Source organism: Schistocerca cancellata, chromosome 5 (assembly GCF_023864275.1).
Source record: "Schistocerca cancellata isolate TAMUIC-IGC-003103 chromosome 5, iqSchCanc2.1, whole genome shotgun sequence".
Lineage (NCBI taxonomy): Eukaryota > Metazoa > Arthropoda > Insecta > Orthoptera > Acrididae > Schistocerca > Schistocerca cancellata.
In genome coordinates, this window is record NC_064630.1 from 42,679,180 (window position 1) to 42,705,511 (window position 26,332).

Below are 26,332 nucleotides of genomic sequence, written 5' to 3' on the forward strand. Positions count from 1 at the left end.
CTCCCATTCTTCTTTTACTTTAGATTCTTTAATCTTCTTGGTGTCATATTTCTGTATTTCTGTTTTCTTCTGATGACTTCTTCGTGCTGTAAACTTGATTTTAATTCTAGTTAGGTAATGGTCTGAATCAATGTTTGCTCCTCTGCGTACTTGGACGTCGTAAATTTCTTTTTGTACTGGGTATGAAATCGCCACATGATCTATTTGAAACTCGCCAATTTGTTGTATAAGAGATCTCCATGTCTTTTGTTTTCTTGGACATTTTCTTAGAAATGTTGACATTATCTTCAGGTTATTCTGCTTACATAGTTCGACGAGCCTTGTACCATTTTTATTGGTAAATTTATGTGCAGGATATTTGCCTACGGTTTTTTGGTGGATTTTCTCTCTACCAATTTGGGCATTAAAATCGCCGAGTAGAACTTTTGTATCATCTTTTGGAATCTTGGCCATTATATTCTCCAAATTTTCCCAGAACTTTTCTGTTTCTGTGGGGTTTTTCTTGTTGTCTCCGTTTGTGGGAGCATGAACATTAACCATTGTGTATGTTTTGTTGGCACATTGTAAGCGCATCGTCATTATCCTATTATTTACGGGAGTAACTTCCTTGATGGAGCTGAGCACGCTCTTGTGTATGATAAACGCCATCCCGAGATGGGGGGCTCCTCTTCCGATTCGTTTATCCGTCTTGCTCTTAAAGATGCGATAGTTGCCATAATCTGATGTTTCTTCATCTGTAAAACGTGTCTCCTGTAAAGCTAGTATTACTATCTTTTGCTTTTCAAGTTCTGTTGTAAGGTTTAGAAGTTTTCCTGGTTGGATTAATGTATTTATGTTAAAGGTTCCAATGTATGTAGGTGTTTTAAGTGGAAGTTTGCCAGAGAGCTCCGACTTTCTCTGATGTAATCGTGTAAGTCCAGGTTCCCCAGAATCCGAATTCCTGGTTGCCATCTGTTGATGGGTGGATTGGTTACCACCTGGGGTAATGTTGTTATTACTTGCCCGAGTCATACTTGCTTGTAATCAAGTTGGTCCAGTGTTTCCACTGGGTGTTTAGAACCAAGGATTGTTAGTTCCTGGCGCATTATGACCAGCCGCACATTGTGTGAACAGACGCTGACCAGGATGCCGATGGTTCCCACTTCAGACGCGTCCTGGATTTGGGTGTTGACAGTGCTTATTGTAATGGCGGCACTTACTCGCCATGACACAGCAACGTCTTCGGGTTCTGTGGTTTTTGAATGAGTGTGACCCTTGCCAAAAGTCACCCTCCCACACCCTCGTGATGCTGCCGCCTCGGTCCGGGACTGCTTATTTGGGTTTCCCCTTATTCGCAGCTGTCCACCATATCTGATGGATCGTTCGCTATCCGCCACCTGCGACCCGCCCTGTACCTGATATTACAATTGATATAATGCGGAAAATACGTGTAATCGGATGAACTTTTATTAAATTTACAAAGTTATTTGGCAGTCTTAATTTTTACTATCACAAATAATGTAATATTCATAACTATCGACTAGTAAACGACCAAACGCATAAAGTGATTCTGAAAATGTGTGCTTGTCAATGATTTGAGGAATCCCTTATACCTGGAAGGAGCCCGAAACGACTTGTTACCTCCAAGTTTTGACAGGCACAGACGGCTTTCGAAAGATGTACAATTAATCGTCGCTTTCGACATTAAGAGTACAAGTTGCAGGATGGTATTTTTCGTAAAAACACGGAAAACGTGAAGTTAAACGGCACCAGCTGCATTGAATAAATGCTATGTTTCCGCATACGCAAGGTCTTTTGACGTTTTCCGTGGAGAAACACACCTCGTTAACATCTTCAACAAGTTCTCTTTCAGACGATAGTTTGGAAGAAAAACCATGCATAACGCAGTATTTTCTTAAAAATCGGCACTGATACTTGGTTATGCAGTATCGAGTGTATTTTAATAGTGTCTACCGAGAAGCAATTTTTCGTTCTCTTTCGATTAAATACGAACAGTTCTGAAGACACGGACAAGTATACATTTTAAGTATCACTGAATGCGTTTGGTCGTTTACTAGTCGATAGTTATGAATATTATATTATTTGTGATAATCAAAATTAGTAGACTGCCAAATAACATTGTAAATTTAATAAAAGTTCATCCAATTACACGTATTTTTCCCATTATATCAATTGTAATACAAATAGTAAAGAAAATGACTGTGTTGAAAATAAAAAAAACTGACGAACGGAACTCGATCCAGCGGTCCAGTGGCTTGAACGCCAACCACTTTTTTTTTTTTAAAAAAAACATTTTCGTTCAGTTTGTTCGTTCATCCGTTCGTTCACTTTTTTGTTAGAAAGGGAAGCCAACGCTCTGACCGAACACGCTGAACTACCGTGCCGGCACCACTCGGCTGCAGCCGCTTCATGGTTAAAATGGCCAAGAATAGAAATGTATTTGACGACCGAAACTATCTTGGGATTTTCTGAGTAACGCTTGAGAAGTACGCGCTACTGCTTACACGTTTTGTTGTCCTCATGGGGTACTACGAGTGTACGAAGTTTGCAGTAAATCCGCTTTCCAATCGTCGTGGCCTCCCCTTTGTTAGTCCGCGCCGGAAACCAAACTGTTCCGGTGATAATAAATCCTCATTGTTTACTTCTTCCAGAAGTTTTTTAACGCACAGCCGTTCGAAGACTTTCCTAGACGGGAGGGAGCGAACTGGTAGGCCTTTAGTTCCGCGGCAGTCCTGCGTCTTTCCCCTGTTCAGTGACTGCAGTTACCTCCGCATACTTCGAAGCAGTATTGCTAGTCCTTGGAATATGACATTAAGTCAGTGACGGATCGGAGAGCGCGAGGTAGTGCCTGTTTAAGGGGACGTTTGGCCCGAAAAAGCATGTTCTTTGAGAATTTTTTTCTCGGAATGTGTTACAGGTATCAATGTCAAATTTGGTCAAAATGTTTATTGATATTTCCTCTACTAACTGGAATTTTTTCGATCGGAAATGTCGAAGAGCAAAGGCGGAAGTGTCGTCGGAACGAAACAGAATTTCGATGTAGACCTCCACGCGCAGTATGTCACAGGTCAGCCGGCTCGTCTGAAATCGAAATTGAGTTGATGTTAGCGAAGTATATAAGATTCTTTAGGAGTTGTACCTCGCTTAAGTCATTTGGACCATAGGAAACAAAATTGCGGCCATTTGAAAAAAAAGGGGGTTTTTCATCGATTTTTCGACTTCATCGGCCAAGTAAAAATATTTATAGTTCAAGGACAGGAATAAAAGTGGTACAGCTCCTAGACAATTTAGTTAGCTTCGTCGGAAACAAAGAATCACGCCAATCGGTTCAGTAGAATTGAAGTTTCCATACCGCGCGATTTAAAAAAAAAAAAAAAGGAAGTCACGATAAAAAAAGTCATTTCGAGAAAAACGCGTTTGAAATTTTGACAACATATAAATACAATATTATGCAACTTACGTTCAATCTGCTATTCCATAAACTAGTTCTTCCTCTTCCTCATAGAGGGCGTTCAGCTCGATCTGGGCCATCCTGCGCTGCTCCAGAGCCGCTCGTACGGCCGGTGACAAGCGGTTTTCGGCCGCTCGAATCCGGTGGTCGTCCGAATGCTTGGCGAACCGCGTCGAATAGAGTCCCAGGGTGACGTCCAACGTTGTCATGGTCTTCAAGACTTGCTGAATACCCTTCGTTGAAGCTGATCACTGCCACGAAAGTCGCAAACTCCACAGTCTTCGCACCAGAATGCAAGTGCTTAGTGGCTAACTTCCAAACACACGCGTTCTAACTTTCATTGGAATTTTGTTTGTTTACTCCCAAGCACCGGTACAATAACTCGTCCTCCGAAAGAAAAAAAGTGGTGCGTGAAAAAGGCCGATTTCAGGCAGGCGCATTTTTTTGTTCTACCACGAATAACAAACATTTCCGTTCCGTTTTCGGAAAAACCGTTTCAGGGGTGGATTCTAAACACTTTTATGGATCCAAAAATGGAATTTTAAAAAATCGATTTTTTGAACCAAAAGATAGTAAACCTCCCCTTAAGCCCTGCGTACTCCACCTGGTCGCAACCTCGAGCCTTCCCGGGGCCCAGTCTGCAGAGCTGTTCTTCCACCTCCTCCTCAGCGACGGCTTCTGTGTCACCGTAATTTTCCGTCTCTGCCGCAAGAAAGGCAGGCAAATGTTGCTGCACAAGGCGAGCACGTTCCTCATCTAACACATTCTCTACTCGCGTGAAGTTGCCTGCGAATGTGTCAGCCAAGATAGTAGCCTTGGCGTCAGGCTCGCAGACAACTTCCCTGCCGATTTACTCGGCCTTTCCCAAAGAATTGTTTCGTTCTCCTCCAGGCAGTGCCATCAAGGCGAAGGGTGGCCACCACGCCTGTCCAATCCATATTTCTATGTGCGCCTTAGCTCATTGTGATTTCTGTGACCTTTGATGGCAGTGTGTCGCACCAAGTACCACTCTCGGAAGACTGTTTTTCTGTGAGACTGCTCCCAGTACCTCAGCGGGCAGCTGACGTGATCCATCCCTTCCCTGTTGCAGTTCCTGAAACCTCTGACATAGGATTACAGCTGTTAATGAGTAGATAATGACAGCATTAAATTTGGTCAGTAACTGTACGAAATATTGCAAATGACGTTTTTGTTGCCGCTGTAAGCCGTTAGAAAGGCACCAGGGACCTTGCCCCGCGGTTAGTATTCGCTAACAGGTAGCTCGCTCATTATGAAGGAACAAGACGGTGCCAGGGGCTCGGTACAAAACTACACCCACACTTCATAATCCACTTTTAAGGCGGCAAACAGAGGATTCTTTTCATTGTTTATCATAAATTAAGTTTTACTCGCTTTCCATTTACAGGTGGTGCCGTTTAAGAAACTATATCTACTTACAGACTCCAGAAGACGCCGTACTTAGCGATTTGCTGACCTATTTTCGCACTTGGTGAAACACTTTCTGGAAATAGTGTTAAATGGTTAACTATGTTATTTCATCCTCATAACATGTATTTCAGCATTTTTTTGAAGGAAATGAAATCCAAATAAAATGAAAGCCCTCTGAAACGCTCAATTTGAGTCATGTGATGCCTGCGACATCACTGGCTAGCACGCGACGCCCACGAGGAGGACACGCCGTGGCGCGTACGTCACATCACGTGACACTGCAGGTCTTACTAGTGCCAGCAGCCTTTTCCGACGAGGAGCGAGTAACTATTTCAGACGAGTTTCACAATTCTTGACTTCGCGTTATATCCATGCAAGTTCTCGATAGCTCACGACAAAGTTACGCCCTTTATCGGATACCTTTTTTATTGGCCCTGCAGGGAGCTAAGAGTTCACGAAGTATGGCGGGCAAACCGGCTAGAGTGACGTCACAAGTTCGTTGCTGGGTCAGTCTTTCTCTTGGTAAACTTGGTTACAAATGGCGTGTAGTATCACATTGTACTAATACTTCTATAAAAACTCTGGGAAATAGGTTTTGAGTGTTCCAAAGAATGAGAAGGTTTGTAAAATGCGGTTGCAACTGGCTTGTATGGATCTAAATGAGATGACGGTCACGTCTTTCTCCGTGGGCCGTTTTAATACACACAAACGCATTGTCACTTGAAGCGCAATACGTAGTGTGCTGGAAGATCGATCATTCGGAGCAATTATTTTTCTACAAAATTGTTAAGGCTTTCGTGGCCACTTGTTGACAAAACTACCTTTTGGCTTTTGTCTCGGGTTCTTCGGCCGACGTTCATTCAATGATTTTTCTGACGTCTGCGGCCGCGAGCTCGCCTCCAGTTCACCACCGGCAATGGAGGGTGAAGCTTTGACAATGCCAGCCACTCGTGCTGGCGAAACGTCAGAAAAATCATTAGATGAACGTCGGCCGAAGAACCCGAGACAGAAGCCAATAGGCAGTTTGTCAATTATTTTTCTTTTTCCTTCCTGTTCTCTTCGCCTAATACAACTGTCTTCTTAAGTTTACTTTATTCATAATCAGTTGTGTAAGAGCTTTAAATTCTATGTTATATTATATTTAAACGCCTATTTCAATTTATTTGCTTCGTTTTACACCTGATCAGTTTGAGATAAATCGCAAGTATGATGTTAAGAAACTGTATTTCATGCCTGATGTAACTCTATTCTGAAGAATCTGAGAAACCATTTAACAATTTCCGATCACATTATTTTTCCCAAGCAAATCGTTGAAGACAATAATTTTCCAATTCTAACTGCTTCCGTTGAGCCTGTTGTAATGCTGTATGATTTTGACGAAGAGATAAATTGAACGTTGCTTGGAATCTACGAGGAAATGTAATAGTTCCAGGGCATTACACTAGAATGAAAGTTGGTTCTGCTTAAACACTTTTAAATCTTAGTAGTGGTGCAGCTGTAAACAGCAGAACAGATACTTTGACTTTATGCTGCATCATTGCATATTTTGTAGACATAATTTTCCGTGGTTTAAATTACTGACCTGGAGCACAGAAAAACTGCAGTGTGTAAAGCTGTTGAGGGCAAACTCTGAAGACGTGCTCTGAAGTACCCCGCGAGTGTTATTACGCTGTCTGAAAATTTGAAAATTGAGAAAAGGGCTACCTGGAAAACAGCAGTAGTTCTGGTAACAACCACAGCAACAAATACCAGAATAATCCTCCGAATGAAAACCTTTCCACTGCGCTTTAGGTAGGATTTCACAAGTTTCCCAAGGAAACGTTTTTAGCATGGTCCGAGCAAATAATCCAGTTCCAGATACCCACATTTCAAGACATTTCTCCGACTTGGTGCTGTATCACAGTACTTCCGTCCCTGTCGCCATGCAATGCAGTTTTCACATTTCTTATGTCCGGAAGAGTCGAGGGGCATGAAAGGGAAGCAGCGGTTGGGAAGGGAGTGAGACAGGGTTGTAGCCTGTCCCCGATGTTATTCAATCTGTATATTGAGCAAGCAGTGAAGGAAACAAAAGAAAACTTCGGAGTAGGTATTAAAATCCATGGAGAAGAAATAAAAACATTGAGGTTCGCCGATGACATTGTAATTCTGTCAGAGACAGCAAAGGGCTTGGAAGAGCAGTTGAACGGAATGGACAGTGTTTTGAAAGGAGGATATAAGATGAACATCAACAAAAGCAAAACGAGGATAATGGAATGTATTCGAATTAAGTCGGGTGATGCTGAGGGAATTAGATTAGGAAATGAGACACTTAAAGTAGTAAAGGAGTTTTGCTGTTTGGGGAGCAAAATAACTGATGATGGTCGACGTAGAGAGGATACAAAATGTAGACTGGCAATGGCAATGAAAGAGTTTATGAAGAAGAGAAATTTGTTAACATCGAGTATAGATTTAAGTGTCAGGAAGTCGTTTCTGAAAGTATTTGTATGGAGTGTAGCCATGCATGGAAGTGAAACGTGGACGATAAATAGTTTAGACAAGAAGAGAATAGAAGCTTTCGAAATGTGGTGCTACAGAAGAATGCTGAAGGTTAGATGGGTGGATCACATAACTAATGAGGAGGTATTGAATAGAATTGGGAGAAGAGGAGTTTGTGGCACAACTTGACCAGAAGAAGGGACCGGTTGGTAGGACATGTTCTGAGACATCAAGGGATCACAAATTTAGCATTGGAGGGCAGCGTGGAGGGTAAAAATCGTAGAGGGAGACCAAGAGATGAATACACTAAGCAGATTCAGAAGGATGTAGGTTGCAGTAAGTACTGGGAGATGTAGAAGCTTGCACAGGATAGAGTAGCATGGAGAGCTGCATCAAACCAGTCTCAGGACTGAAGACAACAACAACAACAACAAATTTCCGGAACATGAAATTCTGGGTTGTTTTTGAAGGAGGAAGAGACAATAAACGCATAAAGTTTCGGAAGGCTTCTACCATATCCTTCACAAAATTCCTTTCCATTGTTACTCAAATTCGTAAATGCGTTTTTCATCACTAAATAATTGAACTACATGCAGAAAAAGTACGGAAAGACACTAGTAACTACGGCTAACGTCCTATAACACACATATGCTTCGTCTCACTCCTAGCTTGTGACGTCACCGGGGCTTCAGCCAATAACTGTTTCTTCGGTCACGTGACCAAATCTTGAAATTCAACTGTGTTTAAGCTTTACTTATGTAAAAATAACATATATTTGGTGAGAATATTGACGGAAAATGCTATTTGAATGTTTTAATCATTCAGAACAACAGTGCGAGCCATATTTTTAACATAGCTAAATAGCGTATTGCGCACACTTCCTGGAATAGCGGTTCCGTAAATTCATTAAACAAGGTGTCGCGACTACAGTGTCTCCCATCTTGCAAAGTTATCCGTTTGAGTTCCCCGACCATCTCTGTTACGCTTACCTTTGACCTAAACCGACTGTATAGGCTACAATACTACCGCGTCTCTGAATTCATTCCGATCTGACCGCCTATGCAGCCGAATAGTATAACAAAAACCGAGTGAAGTTCTCACCCGTCGAATATGTAAGACATTATGCGACACCCGCACAGAATCGAGAACAAACGAGCGGATTCATCTGGGCGTGCAGATCTCTTAGAAGAAACTTGTCACCTAAAAATAAAAATAAAGAGCTTAAATTCGATCATAAATGTGTGTATTAAAATAAGTTATAATATTATAAATATCACTGGTTTTCCTCAAACAATGTTCCAAAAACTTTTACACCAAGAAACAGATGTAAAGAACGAAGATGAAAAAATGGTTAGCATCGCTGCCATCGATGCAGAAGAATACGGTTTCGATTCCTGGTACCATCTCATTTTATTCGAGATACGGAGATCTGGAACGGCACAGCGTCCGGAGTCACCTACTGGAAATAACAGCTGAAGGTACTGGCGACGTGCTGATCATAGATCACTTCTCTTACTGCCTTGTAGGCAGCAGTTGACTAGTTTGAATTGGTCTACGGCCTAATCCACCAGTCGTGTTTACTTTTGCGAGTATTGTCGTCTGATTGGTAAGGACTGCAAGCGCTTAAGCAGTACTCCATAATTAATTATACTGGAGTGTTCCTAAATTACTTCCTTTGTAGATCCAACTTTACAACTGATCTACGTCTAGAATGTGCTTTACCTATTAGCGGTTTCATATTACGTGATGACAAACTGTAGTGCCCGGTAGTCCTTCGGTAGTGGGAATATAAACAAAGAGGAAGAGACAGATTACTCGTCTAGAACCGTCAGGAAAAATTTTATTCTCGAGCTTAGATAATTCTTCCTTTCTAAAACAAATTTAGCTTCCGAACGATTGTTGACAACAGTGTTCCAAGAGCTACAAATATTACCCGACAGGCAGCAACAACAGAGATGTGTAATCCAAGAAGAAGCGTGAATTTCGATGTTGGTGCTTGGAATTATCTGTGATGAGTATTGATTGTTCATCGAACTCGTGCAGAAAAACTTGCCAGACCAAAGTAAGAGAGCGTTTAAATACGCGTGCAATTCGGATATAAAATTAAACGCCCGGACTTTTTAAGTAACGGCGGCGAATATGCACCACTAGTGTTGATGTGCGTACGATATAAAAAACGTGTGAAATCCTGAATAAGCCGTTTCTGGCACTCTTTGACATAGTCCCAAAAACTAGGAAACCAAGTTTTCATGGAGACTACAAAGATACTCCAACCAAGAGTGAAGTGTGAAAAGAAGAAACTTCTTACGAGTTTTGCACTGGTCTTCTACAGAAAACGCTACATTCTGTGATTTCCTCGCACAGAGGCTTCCTTCTACGAAGCTGTAGTTGACTGTTTCCTTATGTGCAGCTGAATTAGCAAATTATCAATGAAGTGAAATGCCGAATACAAAGAAGAAAAAAAAAAGCAAGGGTAAGATCTTTCATATTGTCCAGTAATCTACGGGTGTAACATGAAATGCTGTATTGCAAATAATGCCTGTGCCACAAAGTGGCTGGATTTATATACTACATTTTCAAACCACTCATGCAATAAAGCAATGCGAAATACTCGTTGCATCTTTTTGTGCTGTCTTCATTACCTGCTATCGAAAGAAATAACTATTTTTTCTAGTGGAAATAATGACTGTTGGTAATTCTGAACGTCTTTCTATGACGCCCACTACAGTGTCTACGGAAGTATCGCCTTTCCCCATTCTACATTTCGGTCGGTTTAGAACCACAAGATCTCATTTTGTAGAGGGAATGAAGTAAGACATAATGGCTTCTATCTTTCTTTTTGTGCGGTCTGGCAGCCCCGTGAAGGAGGCCCATGCGAGTTTCCATTTCGGCCATTTAGGACTAGAATTAATTTAAACGACGAAGGGCTGTAGTTCGCCGCTACGTGGACGGGCCTGGAGACGGCGGCGAAAGCGTGTAGCGAGACAATGACGTCGCAGGCGGGCCTACCCCAGGTGTCATTGTGTATGCGGGACGGACCTCTCCCTTGTGTTGTTTGGTCCGCTGGTCGGGGCGACAACGCTCAGTGCAGCCTCGGCTCTGGCCGTGAACAGTGCACGGGCTTCACAGGGTCTGAGAGAAAGGCGGTGACAGATCAAATGAAACATTATCCGGGGATACTTTGAGAAGGAACAATTTTGGATAAGTAGTTTATCCCCTGGGAAAAATAAGACCAATGAATATTGTTAACAAATAATTTTATTGGTAGTGAGAAGAACCTAATGTAGCCAGTTAAAAGAGAGGACACACTCGCTGCGAATTTTGCAGAGCGCTGGTGAAGAGCGGTGACTTGGACACACACAAATAGCCACCTGCACCGACGTGACAAAAGTCATGGGATAGCTCCTAATACCGTGCCGGACCTCCTTTTGAAGTGACTGAACATGTCGTTTGTAGTCCCCTGCAGAAATACTGACAAGGGAACATCCCCATCGCACCCCCCTCAGATTTAGTTATAAGTTGGCACAGTGGATAGGCCTTGAAAAACTGAACACAGATCGATCGAGAAAACAGGAAGAAGTTGTGTGGAACTATGAAAAAATAAGCAAAATATACAAACTGGGTCGTCCATGCCTAAGATATGCAATATTATGAGCAATGTGAGGCGAGGAGCTCCGTGGTCCCGTGGTTAGCGTGCACAGCTGTGGAACGAGAGGTCCTTGGTTCAAATCTTCCCTCGACCGAAAATTTTAACTTTTTATTTTCAGTTTATGTGAAAAACTCTTATGTTTTCATCACTTTTTTTGGAGTGATTATTACATCCACAAGAAAACCTAAATCGGGCAAGGTAGAAGAAACTTTTCACCCATTCGCCAAGTGTACTAGTTAGGTGGGTCGACAACATATTCCTGTCATGTGACGCACATGGTGTCACCAGTGTCGTATACAAAATATCAGACGTGTTTTCCTGTGGAGGAATCGGTTGACCTATGACCTTGCGATCAAATGTTTTCGGTTCCCATTGGAGAGGCACGTCAACTAATCACACGGTTTTGCGGTGCGGTCGCAAAACACAGACACTGAACTTATTACAATGAACAGAGACGTCAATGAACGAACGGACAGATCAGAACTTTGCGAAAATAAAGAAAGCAAAATTTTCAGTGGAGGGCAGATTTGAACCAAGGACCTCTCGTTCCGCAGCTGTTCACGCTAACCATGGGACCACGTTTGCTCCACGCCTCAGATTTCCCTTAATTTTGCCTATCACACGCATGGACGACCCAGTTTGTATATTTTGCTTATTTTTTCATAGTTCCACACAACTTCTTCCTGTTTTCTCGATTGATCTGTGTTCAGTTTTTTTAAGGTCTATCCATTGTGCCAACTTATAACTAAATCTGAGGGGGGTGCGATGGGGATGTTCCCTTGTGAGCCATGTTACGTCAACTTCGTGAAATAACCGCAGAAATCGACGTGGGACGTACGACGAACAGACATCGATTCGGGACGTACGACGAACGCATCCGTTCGGACAGTGCAATTAGATTTGGCGTTAATGAGCTATGGCAGCAGACGACCGACTTCCAACGGCTCGTTGAGTCCATGGCACATCTAGGTGCGGCACTACGCCGGGTGCAGGAGATCCGACACAATATTGGCAGGTGTCCCGTGACTTTCGTCATCTCATTCTGTAACTTTACACAAAGCTAATTCTGAACAATCACGTGCATCCGCCTACACTTGTACGATGACAAAACAAATACTGCGGCCGTGCGGGGTAGCCACGCGGTCTGGGGCGTCTTGTCACGGTCCGGGCGTCTTGTCACTGTCCGAGCGGCTCCCCCGTCGGAGGTTCGAGTCCTCCCTCAGGCACAGGTGTGTATGTGTAGGTGTTGTCCTTTGCGTAAGTTAGTTTAACACATTCACAGTCACGTGAGTTAAATATAACTCACAGGAAGTGTTCTCTTCGGGCCGCGTGAAGTAAATACAACTCACGGCCATTTTTCCATTTAAAGCTCCGTGGTGCAGTTGTAACTCACAGGAGCGTGCTGTGACTCAGTGTTATAGTAGGTTATGGCCCCAGTAACACATAATGTTCGTGGCCTACGGTTTTCAAGTGCTCAAGAGTAGTTATTGGCATTTGAATTCGTGAATTATATATAACTCACATGGCTCAGTCGTATTGGACTTTTCTTCTTTTTATTATTTAGTTTGACATTACTTACACCGTAGATTGCAATTCACATACAGTTTAATTTACACTCTTCAACTCTAATTGCAACAACAATGAAACTGAAAAACTTGGGTCATTCCATTTTGTTTCTCTAACACCTGTACGCACTGTGCTTTATGAAAAAACACTCTACGCAAAAATATGAGTCACGAGTCTTCCATTTACATGCAGTTTGTTTGCATTTCTTGACAGCTTGCTCTCGTCCAAATTGATTCTTCATTTTTTCGTAGCACACTGTACCCCTACGTCTCCCTGCTCCCATGTACAAATTACATGTACAAATTAGTTTGTTGAGTTACATATTCTAAAATTTCATCAGTTACAAATTGTTTGAAGAAATCGTATGGTGTCTTACCTTTGAGAGCTAGTGCAACAGAAGCATTTACACCAGAACTGGAATGAGTAAATGTAAAGTTTTTCATATTTTTATACGTAACTTGCCCCCAGACAATCAGATTAGAATTTGTTCTAAGTGTGTCATCTTCATCTTCAGAACTTTCTGACATTACACTTACTTCAATTGAACCTGAATCAACTGCAGTAGTTGTGGCACTAACACGGTTAGAGGTGCTTTGTTGACTGGTTTTTACAGCTGTGAAGTCTGGTTCTTTGACTGAATGTGGACATGAAACCCTTCTTCCTACCTTCGCTGATGTGATTTCATCGTCAGAACTTCCGGTTTCGCTTCTCGTCTCCTCTGGTAAAATTTCGTCTGAGCTATCACCAAATAGAGACACAGAATCTCCATCACTTATGTCCATAACTTCATCTAAAAGCTGCTGTACATGCCTTTGTTCATCTTCATAACTCCTACGAGACATTTTCTTCTGCCACAATACCACTTCGTTACGGAGCAAACAACACTGAATAAAGACTGTAGCAACAATGCAGAAAATCAATAATGGAACTGCACATAAATAATGCTGTGGAATGAAAAACTGACAGGAGTACAAACTGTAACCTCCCCACAGTTAAATAATATAAATAATATTCACATTAGTGTAACTACCCAACAGTGAAAATACGTATAGCATTGGCATTTAGTGTAACCTAGCAACAGTTTATTACTCAGTAACCTCCCAACAGTAAAAATTCCGTAACCTATCAATAATAAAAATCTGTGACTAATCTCTCAATAAAATTGTGGCTCACTTATAACCTTTCAATAATTGACTGTGAATGTAAACTGGTAAATTTTGGAAGTCAACAGTGCTGCGTCATGGTCCTGAAAGATCATACTGAATAAATTGAAAATTCTTACCTCAATGAAGTCGCCGGATAACGCATATATATATATCTGCTCCTATAAGAAATTTTTCGGGCACAGCTCAGTGCAATGTTGGCCGATAGATTTGTCATGTATAAAAAGAAACAACTGATTTTTCTTCACAATAATCAGGATGACCATGGATTGGAGAAATTAGTAAAATCTTTAAATTGAGTTGAATGATTGTCAAAAGTTAATTTTTATAAGAAAGATTATTATTAAGAGATTTTTTTTAAAAACATTTACATGGGACTTGACATAACAATAATACATATGCGCGACGCTGCTTTTACCTTATACTACGACTCAGGCTCCGCCATGGCTCCCCCACGACCGGCCCAGCCAACTTCATACACATGTCTGCTAGCTACTACTACTACTACAAGTGCTACACAGTTCCTACTGCATACAACACTGCTCTCTGGTCTGAGATTCTCTTACAGCTTACATATCGAAGGCAGCGCGTGAGCAATCCATCGAAATTACATCTGCTCGAGTGCGCTAGCAACAAATTCCTTAGTCATGGACCTCTTACAAAACCTAAAATTATTAGTGACATAGGAAATGGCACACCCGGTACCTTTACTCAGGGGCCGTGTGAATCATATGTAACTCACACAAAAAGTTTTAAAAAAGGTACTAAAACGCCATATTTTCACTTTATTTGCACTTAACAAGTTCACTCGGAGCAAACTGGAGCAGGATATTGAAAAAAAGTAAATGGCCCCAAGGGGTCGGTAACCCAACTATACCATGGCAGTCAATGTGTTAAGTTAGGTTAAGTAATGTGTAGGCTTAGGGACCGAGGACCTCAGCAGTTTGGTCCCTTAAGAATACACACACACACACACACACACACACACACACACAAATATTGCGCGAAAAAAAAAAAAACGTACAGAAGTGATGTATCCGTTGAGGGGACACTGTATATGCGTTATGTCTCGTAGTGATCAGCACGCAAAGAAATTATCGACGTCGAAGGGATTAAGAGCGGGAATCGCGAACTCCTTGTCAGCGGACGGGTTAGGCGCGTGTTGTCGCAGGAGGTGTCTGGGTAAGTGAATTCCAGCGGAGAGAGAGGCCAGCCGAGCATCGCCGCCGGCAGCGGGCGCCCGTTTTGAGATCAGTGGAGCGGCCGGCGATTATTAAATTTCTCCCCGCGGGGGGAGAGTGAAAGGCCGGCGAGAGGCGTGTTGCAGCTGAACTGCCCAAGCCGCAAGAAGCTGCTGGCGGAGCCGCGGAAGGGCGCGTCCCGGCGACTGTGAGCCGCGGTGGAAAATACCACACACCTCACTCCAGTCTAATTTCCTTCACCGATCAATAGATCGTAAGCTGGCAGGGCAAAATACGAGGCGTGTATTTTAAGTAAGTACCGTTTTGAAATTAAAAAAAGCCGTGTCAAGATATCTCAATAATTTTATTTTTACATGAAGGCCTGTACCTTAATCTACGCACTGACGCCATTACAGTCTGATTCTTCCTTGTTTACGTTGTGTACTGAGTGTTTAAGATGCCTCCGATAATCGTGAGTCCCGCCGACTGTGAAGTACGGGCTGTTATAAGATTTCTTAGTGCTAAAGGCCTAAAAGCGATCGATATTGATCTTGAGATCTGTGCAGTTTACGGAGAAAACATTATTAGTGATGTGGGTGAGAACATTTGAAGATGGCCGCACAAATGTGCGTGATGAACAACGGAGTGGGCGTCCTTCGGTCGTTAATGAAAGTTTGTTGCAGGAAGTGGACAATAAGGTGAGAGAAAACAGACGCTTTACGATTTCCTCCTTCCAGGATGACTTTCCTAATGTTTCTCGTAGTGTTTTGTATGGCATTGCGACCGAGCACTTGAATTACCGAAAATTGTGTGCACATTGGGTACCGAAAATGTTGACGGATGTGCACAAAACCAAACGTTTAGACAGTGCATTGACTTCCCTTGAGCGGTACCACAACGACGGTGATGATTTCTTAAGCCAAATTGTTACGGGCGATGAAACAGTGCATGGAAGTGGAGCAAGGACATCGTTTTGCTGCAAGACAATGCCCGTCCGCATGTGGCGAATCAGACCAAAGATCTCATCACATCTTTTCGATGGGAAACTCTAGATCATCCTGCGTACAGCCCCGATCTTCCGCCCAGTGACTACCATCTGTTACTGCACGTGAAGAAACACCTGGGCGGTCAGAGTCTTCAAGACGATGACGAAGTCAAAACAGTGGTGATGCAGTGGTTAACAAGTCAGGCGGCAGACTTCTATGAGGAGGGCATTCAAAAACTGGTACAACGTTATGACCAGTGCCTCAATATTGACGGAAATTATGTAGAAAAGTAGATTAAGGTACAGGCTTTCATGTAAAAATAAAATTATTGAGATTTCTTAGCACGTCTTTTTTACTTTCAAAACGGTACTTACTTAAAAAACACGCCTCGTATTTGTCGCCCACCTTAAAAGATCACGCTGCTCGCTTAGAAGAGGGAGGTGTAGAGGTAACACCCGGCGCTCGCGTGTCCCTCCACGACTCGCAGCCTACAAGCATTTTGTGTGTCAGTCGGTTGTATCGAATCAGCACAGTGTGTTTATTAATTCCTTCGGCAATAGCTACACGAGACATAGTTATCTAATTGCTTAGTGCAATAACAATTCTTTGATAATTTACAGGCTGGTATGTAAATATCAGTGCAGTTCAGAAGTACTGGTAAGGGGAAGGGAGTTGGAGGGGGGGGGGGGGACAGGGAAATTACCTGTTCCGTAATAGGAAATCTTGGAAGTTTTTTCGCAAAAACTTGTATCACAGCTATGTCTGACCATCGAAGAGGTGATCTGGTGCTATAAGTGTGTTCATAAAAGTTTCAGTAGGTAAAGGAATTCGTTTTTAGACGCATCTTGCCAATAACAATCACACATAGCAACACATTAATGTTTCTTATCTATTATTTTCTCACAGGGCATCACGCTACGAAAATCAAGACGCAAATTGTGTGAGCCTCATCTAAAGATAAGCATGACAAGCCTTGAAAACCAGTTTATGCGAACAAATAAATGTTTCAAAAAGTGAGTGGTCGCAGTTTTCCGTACACACGGTGAATGCACAGTCACGTGGTCTAAAATAGAAGCGAAGCTTCATAATTACGTGACCGTCTCATCCTGGCATAACTGCAGCAGGGTACGTCCTATTGAACTACAGATGGGAAAAACCGATCAGATAAAACCGATACTGGTATTTTGGTTCTGAATTACCGGTATTTTTCGGTATTGTTTGATCTCAGTTATAACAGCCGTTTTTCTTTTCCATTGGTAACCTAATATAAGACCGATACGTCAATGTGCTGTAGCTGAGGTTGTAAAATTTTTGGTGTTAGATAAAACTTAAAAAAAAATGAGGGGTGTTGCACCAATCGTAATCCCACCCCACCCCACACCATCGAACCATGACCTCTATACAGGTCCCTTTCAAGGGCATTAAGGGGTTGGTATCTGGTTCCTGGATCACGCCAGATAAAAACCCGGCGAGAATCACTGTCCAGACTATACCTGGACTCGTCCGCGAACATAACCTGGGACCACTGTTCCAATGACCATGTACTGTGTTCTTGACACCAGGCTTTACGGGCTCTCCTGTGACCAGGGGTCAATGGAATGCACCTTTCAGGTATCTGGGCAAATAAACCATGTCTGTTCAGTCATCTGTAGACTGTGTGTCTGGAGACAACTCTTCCAGTGGCTGCGGTAAGGCCCCGAGCAAGGCTACCTGCAGTACTCTGTGGCCGTCTGCGGGCACTGATGGTGAGACATCGGTCTTCTTGTTGTGTAGTACACTGTGGACGTCCCGTACTGTAGCGCCTGGACACGTTTCCTGGCCGGCCGGTGTGGCCGTGCGGTTCTAGGCGCTTCAGTCTCGAACCGCGTGACCGCTACGGTCGCAGGTTCGAATCCTGCGTCCGGCATGGATGTGTGTGATGTCCTTAGGTTAGTTAGGTTTAAGTAGTTCTAAGTTCTAGTGGACTGATGACCACAGATCTTAAGTCCATAGTGTTCAGAGCCATTTTGAACCACGTTTCCTGTCTGCTGGAGTCGTTGCTATAATCTTGAGATCAGGCTTTGTGGCACACAGAGGGCCCGTGCTACGACCTGCTGTGTTTGACCAGCCTCCAGTCGCCCTAGTATTGTGCACCTCATAACGTAATCAATATGTGTTCTTTGAGCCATTTTCAACACACAGTCACCATTAGCACGTCTGAAGACGTCTGTACACTTACTCGCTGCACCGTACTCTGACATGCACCAACACACAACTGCGTGTGTGGACTGCTGTCAGCTCCACCGTGCGACGAGCGCAGGTCAAATGCACCGCATGGTCACACCCCGAGGTGATTGAAACCCACAGACCGCCAACCGGAGCGTTGTTTCACCATGTATCAGCGTTATCCTTAATTTATGAGCATGAGTGTAGATAAAGTGTGATTCCAGCGAGTATTCGTCACTAAAAATTATTTGTAAACATTTCCTATAATTTGGTTATTGTAATAATACCATATCTATTCCACACATGGTGTCATAATGGTTGTCAATGTGTACAATTTATTTGTATCGTACAAACAGTACAGTAGCAACTGCGAAATATTTTGGTTAGGGCAAGGATAATTTGTAGTTCGAACCCCGTAAATAAGAGATCCACGGACAGCCTGCGGACGCAGAGCTGTCTTCCGCGCTGCGTACCCTAACGCCGCTTTCACACTATACGGTTTTGACCGTACGGCAAAAAGCCGTACGGCTGTAGGTGTGAAGAAATGTATGGCGCCTTTCACATTATACGGCGACGGCAAAATGCCGCTGCCGTGCCGTGCTGCAGCCGTGTCTTGCCACTACAACAGACGGTCGCCGTACGGCAAGTTCGACAACAGTGGCCTACGTGACTAAGTGCATGCTTTCACACTGGACGGTTTTGAGCCGTACGGCGTCGACTAGTTCGTTGTAGTGTCGTTTTATTCATTTGTGTTTATTCTTGTTTACTGAAAAGTGTAGAAGAATGGATGAAATTGATACTGAACTTTTGATAACCTTGGTGGAAGTAAGACCTGTTCTGTGGGACAAAACTCTAGATGCGTATAGAGATCGTATTGCTACAAAGAATGCTTGGCGGGAAGTTTGCGTAGCACTGAAGCAAGATTTTGATGAGATGGAAGACAAAGATAAAAATGCGTTTGGTAAGTATTTATTTAATATATTAATATTACATTTAATACGTTTTAAACAGTTTTTATTTAACGTTATAAATTTTATTCTAAAAGTAAATCGTTTGTTTATAAGTAAATTACTGCTACCAGTCACGTTTTTTTTGTTTTGTTTATATTTTGCACGACGCGTTTCGGGAAATAATTCCCATCCTTAAGTGCGTTTTTCTCTAAGTTTTCATCATGTGTGGTGTCTTTTTATGTGTCAGGTCTTGCATTCTGTTTTCTTTACTGTAATTTATAAGAGAAACACGCACAAGACCTCACAAATAAAAAAACACTACACATAATGAAAACTTAGAGAAAAAAACGCACTTGAAGATCGGAATTATTTCCCGAAACGCGTCGTACAAAATATAAACAAAACGATTAAAAACGTGAGTGGTAGCAGTAATTTATTTATAAAGAAAACTATTTACTATACAGTCGCAGGCTTTCACAAACAATCTACAAAAAGGAAAAGGCTTGTTAATTTATATCTTTGACATCTGCCATGACACGCTTCCAGCATTTGTCATAAAATATTTACAAAGAGTGTTCCTTATGGCGTTGGCTGTCAGTCCTCCTCTTATGTTGGCATCTTGGGCTAAGTCTTCCAAACCAGTGAAGGATGTGGTGTCTTCAATTATAAATCCATCTCTCTGACGTACAAAATTGTGTAAAACAATGCAAGCTTTAACCATTTTTACTGCAAAATCTGGATGAACATTTAAAGGTCGGTGAAACAACCGCCACTTATTGGTGAGGATGCCAAAAGCACATTCCACATACCTCCTTGCTCTGCACAAACGGTAATTAAATACACGTTTCTCAACTGTCAAGTTTGTTCCCCCAAAAGGCCGGAGCAAATGCGTGTGTAGGCCAAATGCTGCGTCTCCCACGAAGAAGTAGGGTACTTTTGGACCTTCCGTACCAGGCAGACATTGGACGTCTGGAAATTCCAGGGAATTACTTTCTATTGACTTCCATAAACTGGACCGTCTGAACACTGAAGAGTCACAGTCTTTGCCATAACTTCCTACGTCGACATAAATGAACCTGTAGTTGGAATCCGCTACAGCCATCAGAACCACAGAAAAGTATTCTTTGTAATTGAAGTACATTGATCCGCTATTAAATGGGGCAGTAAGACGGATATGTTTTCCATCCACCGCTCCTAAGCAGTGGGGGAAATTAGCAGTACGTTCAAATCCAGCCGCTATTGATTCCCATACCTCTTTGGTCGGTCTTTGTATACATTCTTCCCGCAGTGATGACCAAATTGCTGTGCATACATCATTAACCACTTTACTTGCTGTAGAAATCCCAATTCTGTACTGGAAATGTAAGTCAGTGAAGGAACAACCGCTTGCCAGATACCTGAACAAAACGAAAAAAAATCAGTGACATTTAGTTTGCAGTGGACATTTTTTGTTACAGTTTTGCTTTTTTCTATACAAAATTAAAATGTTTTCATACAGTTTTGTTTCCTTTTGATGTAGGTATAGAAGTAATACGGAGGTGGACCAATCTACGAGACTCCTTTGTGAAGTCAAACATAAAAATTCAAGCTGCGAAAAAAAGTGGCTCAGCAGCAAAGAAAAAGAAAAAGTATGTATATTCTGATCAGCTGCAGTTTCTAAAAAAGCTGTATGATGCTCGAGAGACGGAGGACAGTTTTCAATCGGAACGCACCGCCAGACTGGAAGAAGATATAGAAACGCAGGGCTCCGTCGAAAATACTGAGAATGTTTCTGGGCCATTTGATACAGCACCCACACAACAAACATCCAAAAGCGAGTGCCATACAAACAGAAAACATAGAAAACCTGATGCAATCGAAATGAAAATATTACGAGCTCTGGAAGAAGACAAACCTTGCAGCAAAATGTCATTTTTACTTAGTCTGAAGCCTCATCTGGAAAAATTTGATGAACAGGATTATCTTCAGTTTCAGATGGGAGTCCTCAAAGTTATAGAAAATATATATGAAAGGAGAAATATATTGACAGCTCAACCTCCTCCATTTACCCATTACACACCTCCCATGCCCTATAATAATAGATTTCAAGCTTATTCTTATTCACCTATGGAAAATGCTGCTCCAATATCCTCTTACCATACGCATCAGATTCGTCCTCCTCCAGCTGCACCAAACCCAACTACTTTTCTCGAACAACCATTACAGACTTCTCAAGGTCGCAGTTCTTATCAACGAATTAATAAAGTGCCACCACCATACCCTTCGCCTTCCACAAGTAGCCATGAAGGCCCACCATCAACAACGCAGTTCTACAACGTTTTTGCAGAGAGCCTGTCGCCACAAAGTGACAGTACAGTCAGTCCTGCTACAAACTCTTTGGTTTCAACTGCTGATATTGATATTGACTTTTCTACTTCATAATCTGAGCGTAATAAAAATGTAAAACACAAATAAATAAGTAAATAAACAGAACTAGTTTTTATGTATTAAATTACCTTAACGTGATAGCCAGCATTTGAACAGGTTGGATGCAATTGCGGAATTGTGTGTTTTGTCGTTGTAACACATCCTTTAGTTTTCTATGTAATTCGTCAAACGAGGTAATAGACATTCGGAAATAGTTAAAGAATTTATTTCCGTCGTTCCTCAAATCTTCAAAGAGTGTATAAAATAAACCCACTTCGTCTCTTCTCTGGTTAATGGGGTGTACCCACAAAAGACGACCTTTTCTTTTGCGGCGACGATGAAGCAACCACAAAGCAACAACTCGTTTACGGTTCATCTTGATACACACATTAAGCAAACTGAATAGACACCAACAACTGGTCACGTCAAAAAGCCGTGTAATGTGAAAGCAACACAGGCACGGCTAAAACTCGTACGGCTTTTTGCCGTACGGTCAAAACCGTATAGTGTGAAAGCGGCGTAATAGAGGACGGCCGGCCAGCCACTGTACAAGTGGGCAGAGGCGGTCCCCGGCCGTCAAACGCGGCTGCCTGCTGCCGCCGCGGGCGGGATGACGTCAGCGGGCGTGTCTCTCTGCGTGCTGACCTGGCCGCTTCCAGCCGCGCCGTCCCGCTGCTGCACTCGCAGAGGACTCACGGCCGTGGCTGCAGGAGGAGGCGATTCACGTCCCTCCGTTTCACTCAGACACAGTTTCGTGCCTCGGGTATCAAGATACTGTGCTCGGATATCTACACTCCTGGAAGAACACCGTGAATTCATTGTCCCAGGAAGGGGAAACTTTATTGACACATTCCTGGGGTCAGATACATCACATGATCACACTGACAGAACCACAGGCACATAGACACAGGCAACAGAGCATGCACAATGTCGGCACTAGTACAGTGTATATCCACCTTTCGCAGCAATGCAGGCTGCTATTCTCCCATGGAGACGATCGTAGAGATGCTGGATGTAGTCCTGTGGAACGGCTTGCCATGCCATTTCCACCTGGCGCCTCAGTTGGACCAGCGTTCGTGCTGGACGTGCAGACCGCGTGAGACGACGCTTCATCCAGTCCCAAACATGCTCAATGGGGGACAGATCCGGAGATCTTGCTGGCCAGGGTAGTTGACTTACACCTTCTAGAGCACGTTGGGTGGCACGGGATACATGCGGACGTGCATTGTCCTGTTGGAACAGCAAGTTCCCTTGCCTGTCTAGGAATGGTAGAACGATGGGTTCGATGACGGTTTGGATGTACCGTGCACTATTCAGTGTCCCCTCGACGATCACCAGTGGTGTACGGCCAGTGTAGGAGATCGCTCCCCACACCATGATGCCGGGTGTTGGCCCTGTGTGCCTCGGTCGTATGCAGTCCTGATTGTGGCGCTCACCTGCACGGCGCCAAACACGCATACGACCATCATTGGCACCAAGGCAGAAGCGACTCTCAACGCTGAAGACGACACGTCTCCATTCGTCCCTCCATTCACGCCTGTCGCGACACCACTGGAGGCGGGCTGCACGATGTTGGGGCGTGAGCGGAAGACGGCCTAACGGTGTGCGGGACCGTAGCGCAGGTTCATGGAGACGGTTGCGAATGGTCCTCGCCGATACCCCAGGAGCAACAGTGTCCCTAATTTGCTGGGAAGTGGCGGTGCGGTCCCCTACGGCACTGCGTAGGATCCTACGGTCTTGGCGTGCATCCGTGCGTCGCTGCGGTCCGGTCCCAGGTCGACGGGCACGTGCACCTTCCGACGACCACTGGCGACAACATCGATGTACTGTGGAGACCTCACGCCCCACGTGTTGAGCAATTCGGCGGTACGTCCACCCGGCCTCCCGCATGCCCACTATACGCCCTCGCTCAAAGTCCGTCAACTGCACATACGGTTCACGTCCACGCTGTCGCGGCATGCTACCAGTGTTAAAGACTGCGATGGAGCTCCGTATGCCACGGCAAACTGGCTGACACTGACGGCGGCGGTGCACAAATGCTGCGCAGCTAGCGCCATTCGACGGCCAACACCGCGGTTCCTGGTGTGTCCGCTGTGTCGTGCGTGTGATCATTGCTTGTACAGCCCTCTCGCAGTGTCCGGAGCAAGTATGGTGGGTCTGACACACCGGTGTCAATGTGTTCTTTTTTCCATTTCCAGGAGTGTAATTCTGGAGTCTTACCTGCATTAGTGCTACTGCTCGTTAAGACGCTTGATGCCTGGCACGAACGTCGTCACTGGGAACGGCCAGGACCTACTGATATCACTGATTGCTGCGTTTGTCTCATCGTAGCCTTATTAGTAGTCTTGTCTGTGACTCTTCTGACTTATGGCGTAAGCGATCGGCGTGTTTAACAGTCACACTATAACGCTCCGATAATATATCTTATCTTCTAGCCATACACAGAAGTCATGGGATACCTCCTGCAAATGGACATGGCATGGACTCAACAAGTTGTTGGAACTCCCCTGCAGAAATACAGAGGGGCCCAAAAAAATGTATCCACTGTTTAAAAATCCATAACTTGCAAACTAATTGACGGAGTTGTCTCATTTTTTGTGAAAATGTAGCTTAAAGTCCAACTTAAAGATATAACTGTAGCTGTTCGAAATGGTCACCATTAACATCCACCCACAAACGATGCCGCCGAACTGCAGCACGAACTACTGACTGTAACGTGTTCAGTTGGATATTTGCACATGAATGTACGATGGATTCTCGAAGTTCATCGAATGTGCGTGGCTTTTGTCGATAAACGACGTCCTTTAGTGTTCCCCACAGGTAGGTCCACAGGAGTTAGGTCTGGGGAACGTGGTGGATACTCCACAGCACCTCTACGGCCTATCCATGTTCCTGGTGGATTTTCGTCGAGATACGCCCTAACACGATTTTGGTAGTGGGCTGGGGCACCATCTTGTTGAAGGTAAACTCTTCCCTCTCCATACAAGTCTCGGATGGCAGGTAGAATGGATGCCTGAAGCTTCTGAAGGTACACCTCACCGGTAACTGTGCCGTCAAAGAAGAATGGCCCAATCAAGCCCCGGTAAGACAACCCACACCTCACATTTAGTCCTGCCAAATTCACGGCTTTGTCTACATGGACGTTCGGATTTTCGGCGGTCCAGTAGATGCAGTTGTGGCGATTTACTGTACCACTGAGTTTCAGCAGTGCCTCATCAGACCACACAATCGTCTCTGCAAACTCTTCGTCGTTGCGCACCATGTTAGTAAACCACTCGCAGTACTCCATTCTACGATCTGGGTCGTCCTCGTTCATTGCGTGTAGCAATCGTGGGATGTAGCATTTCCACTTTGCTGTATCCAAAATTCGCCGAACACTTGAGCGACTCCAGTTTCACGGGCACATTGTTGTTTTTTTTTTTTCGTGTGTGTGTAATCTTATGGGACTTAACTGCTAAGGTCATCAGTCCCTAAAGCTTACACACTACGTAACCTAAATTATCCTAAGGACAAACACACACACCCATGCCCGAGGGAGGACTCGAACCTCCGCCGGGACCAGTCGCACAGTCCACTGCAGCGCCTTAGACCGCTCGCCTAATCCCTCGCGGCAGGCACATTGTCTCACAGAATTCTGTGGTGAACGAGTGAATTGTTGTAACACACGACGTGAGTTACCTGGACTTACTACTGTTACAGGTCGTCCAGATCGTTGTTTGTGTCCATCTTTAAACCGGACTTGTTACTGTTACAGCTCGTCCAGATCGTTGTTTGTGTACATGTTTAACATAGCCTTCGGCTTCAAATTTGTCTCGAATACGACGAATCGATAAACGTGTCGTGGCTCTGTTTCATACTCATTTCGCCATTGCCGTTGAACCTCATTAATGTTTTCCTATTTAAAATACCACTTCAAAACTGACTTCCTTGAATGTAAGCCTTGCGCCAGCCATGTTTACTCGAGTAACTAGGTGCAACAAAGAACAAAACACTGACAATCTGGCGACTGCCATCTGACAAAACAAAACAACCAAATACAACGCTTGCGTGGCGATTGCCGGAACTACGAACTATTACACTACCAAAGATGTGACAACTCCGACAATTAGTTTGCCAGTTATGGACTTTTAAACAGTTGACACATTTTTTTGGACCCCTCTGTATTAAGCAGTGCTGCCAATGTAGCCGCCGATTATTGCTGAAGTGTTGCTGGTGCAGGATTTTGTGCACGAACTGACCTCTCGATTATCTCCCATAAATGTTCCATGGGACTCATGTCGGGCGATCGGGATGGCCAAAGCGTTCGCTCGAATTGCCCACAGTGTTCTTCAAACCAGTCGCTAACAACTGTGGCCCGCTCACATGGCGCGTTGTCATGCGTAAAAATTTCATGGTTGTTTGGGAACATGAAGTCCGCGACTGGCTGCAAATTGTTTCCAGACACTGATCGGTTCCGTGGGAACAGAAGACCCAGTCCTTTCAATGTAAACACAGCCCACACCATTATGGAGTCACGACCGGCTTACACAGTGCCTCGTTGACAACCTGGTTCAAATGGCTCTGAGCACTATGGGACTTAACATCTGAGGTCATCAGTCCCCTAGACTTAGAACTACTTAAACCTAACTAACCTAAGGACATCACACACAGCCATGCCCGAGGCAGGATTCGAACCTGCGACCGTAGCAGCAGCGCGGTTCCGGACTGAAGCGCCTAGAACCGCTCGGCGCCTAGAATCGCCGGCTGACAATCAGTGTCCATGGCTTTGCGCGGCCTGCGTCACACTCCAACTCTACTATCATCTCTTACCGACTGAAATCAGGAGTCATCTGAGAAGGATGCTGTTTTTCAGTCGCGTAGGGTCAAACCGAT

At 43.9% G+C, this 26,332-nt stretch overlaps 2 protein-coding genes across 2 annotated transcripts in view; both read left to right on the forward strand.

Moving 5' to 3' along the window:
• The window catches only part of LOC126188357 (uncharacterized), a 526,233-nt gene that overhangs the window by 190,768 nt on the left and 309,133 nt on the right, over positions 1–26,332 (forward strand). The window lies entirely within an intron of this gene.
• On the forward strand, positions 18,888–21,475 carry LOC126188356 (uncharacterized). Its single transcript, XM_049929955.1, has 2 exons — positions 18,888–19,065; positions 20,574–21,475. The coding sequence occupies exons 1-2, from the start codon at positions 18,888–18,890 to the stop codon at positions 21,473–21,475; spliced, it is 1,080 nt and encodes a 359-aa protein (XP_049785912.1).

Excerpts from the sequence above, each read along its gene's own strand:
- LOC126188356 (XM_049929955.1), top strand. The coding sequence starts at position 18,888 with ATGGATGAAATTGATACTGAACTTTTGATAACCTTGGTGGAAGTAAGA. Across the intron at positions 19,066-20,573 it reads CAAAGATAAAAATGCGTTTG|GTATAGAAGTAATACGGAGG; the intron begins GTAAGTATTTAT and ends CTTTTGATGTAG.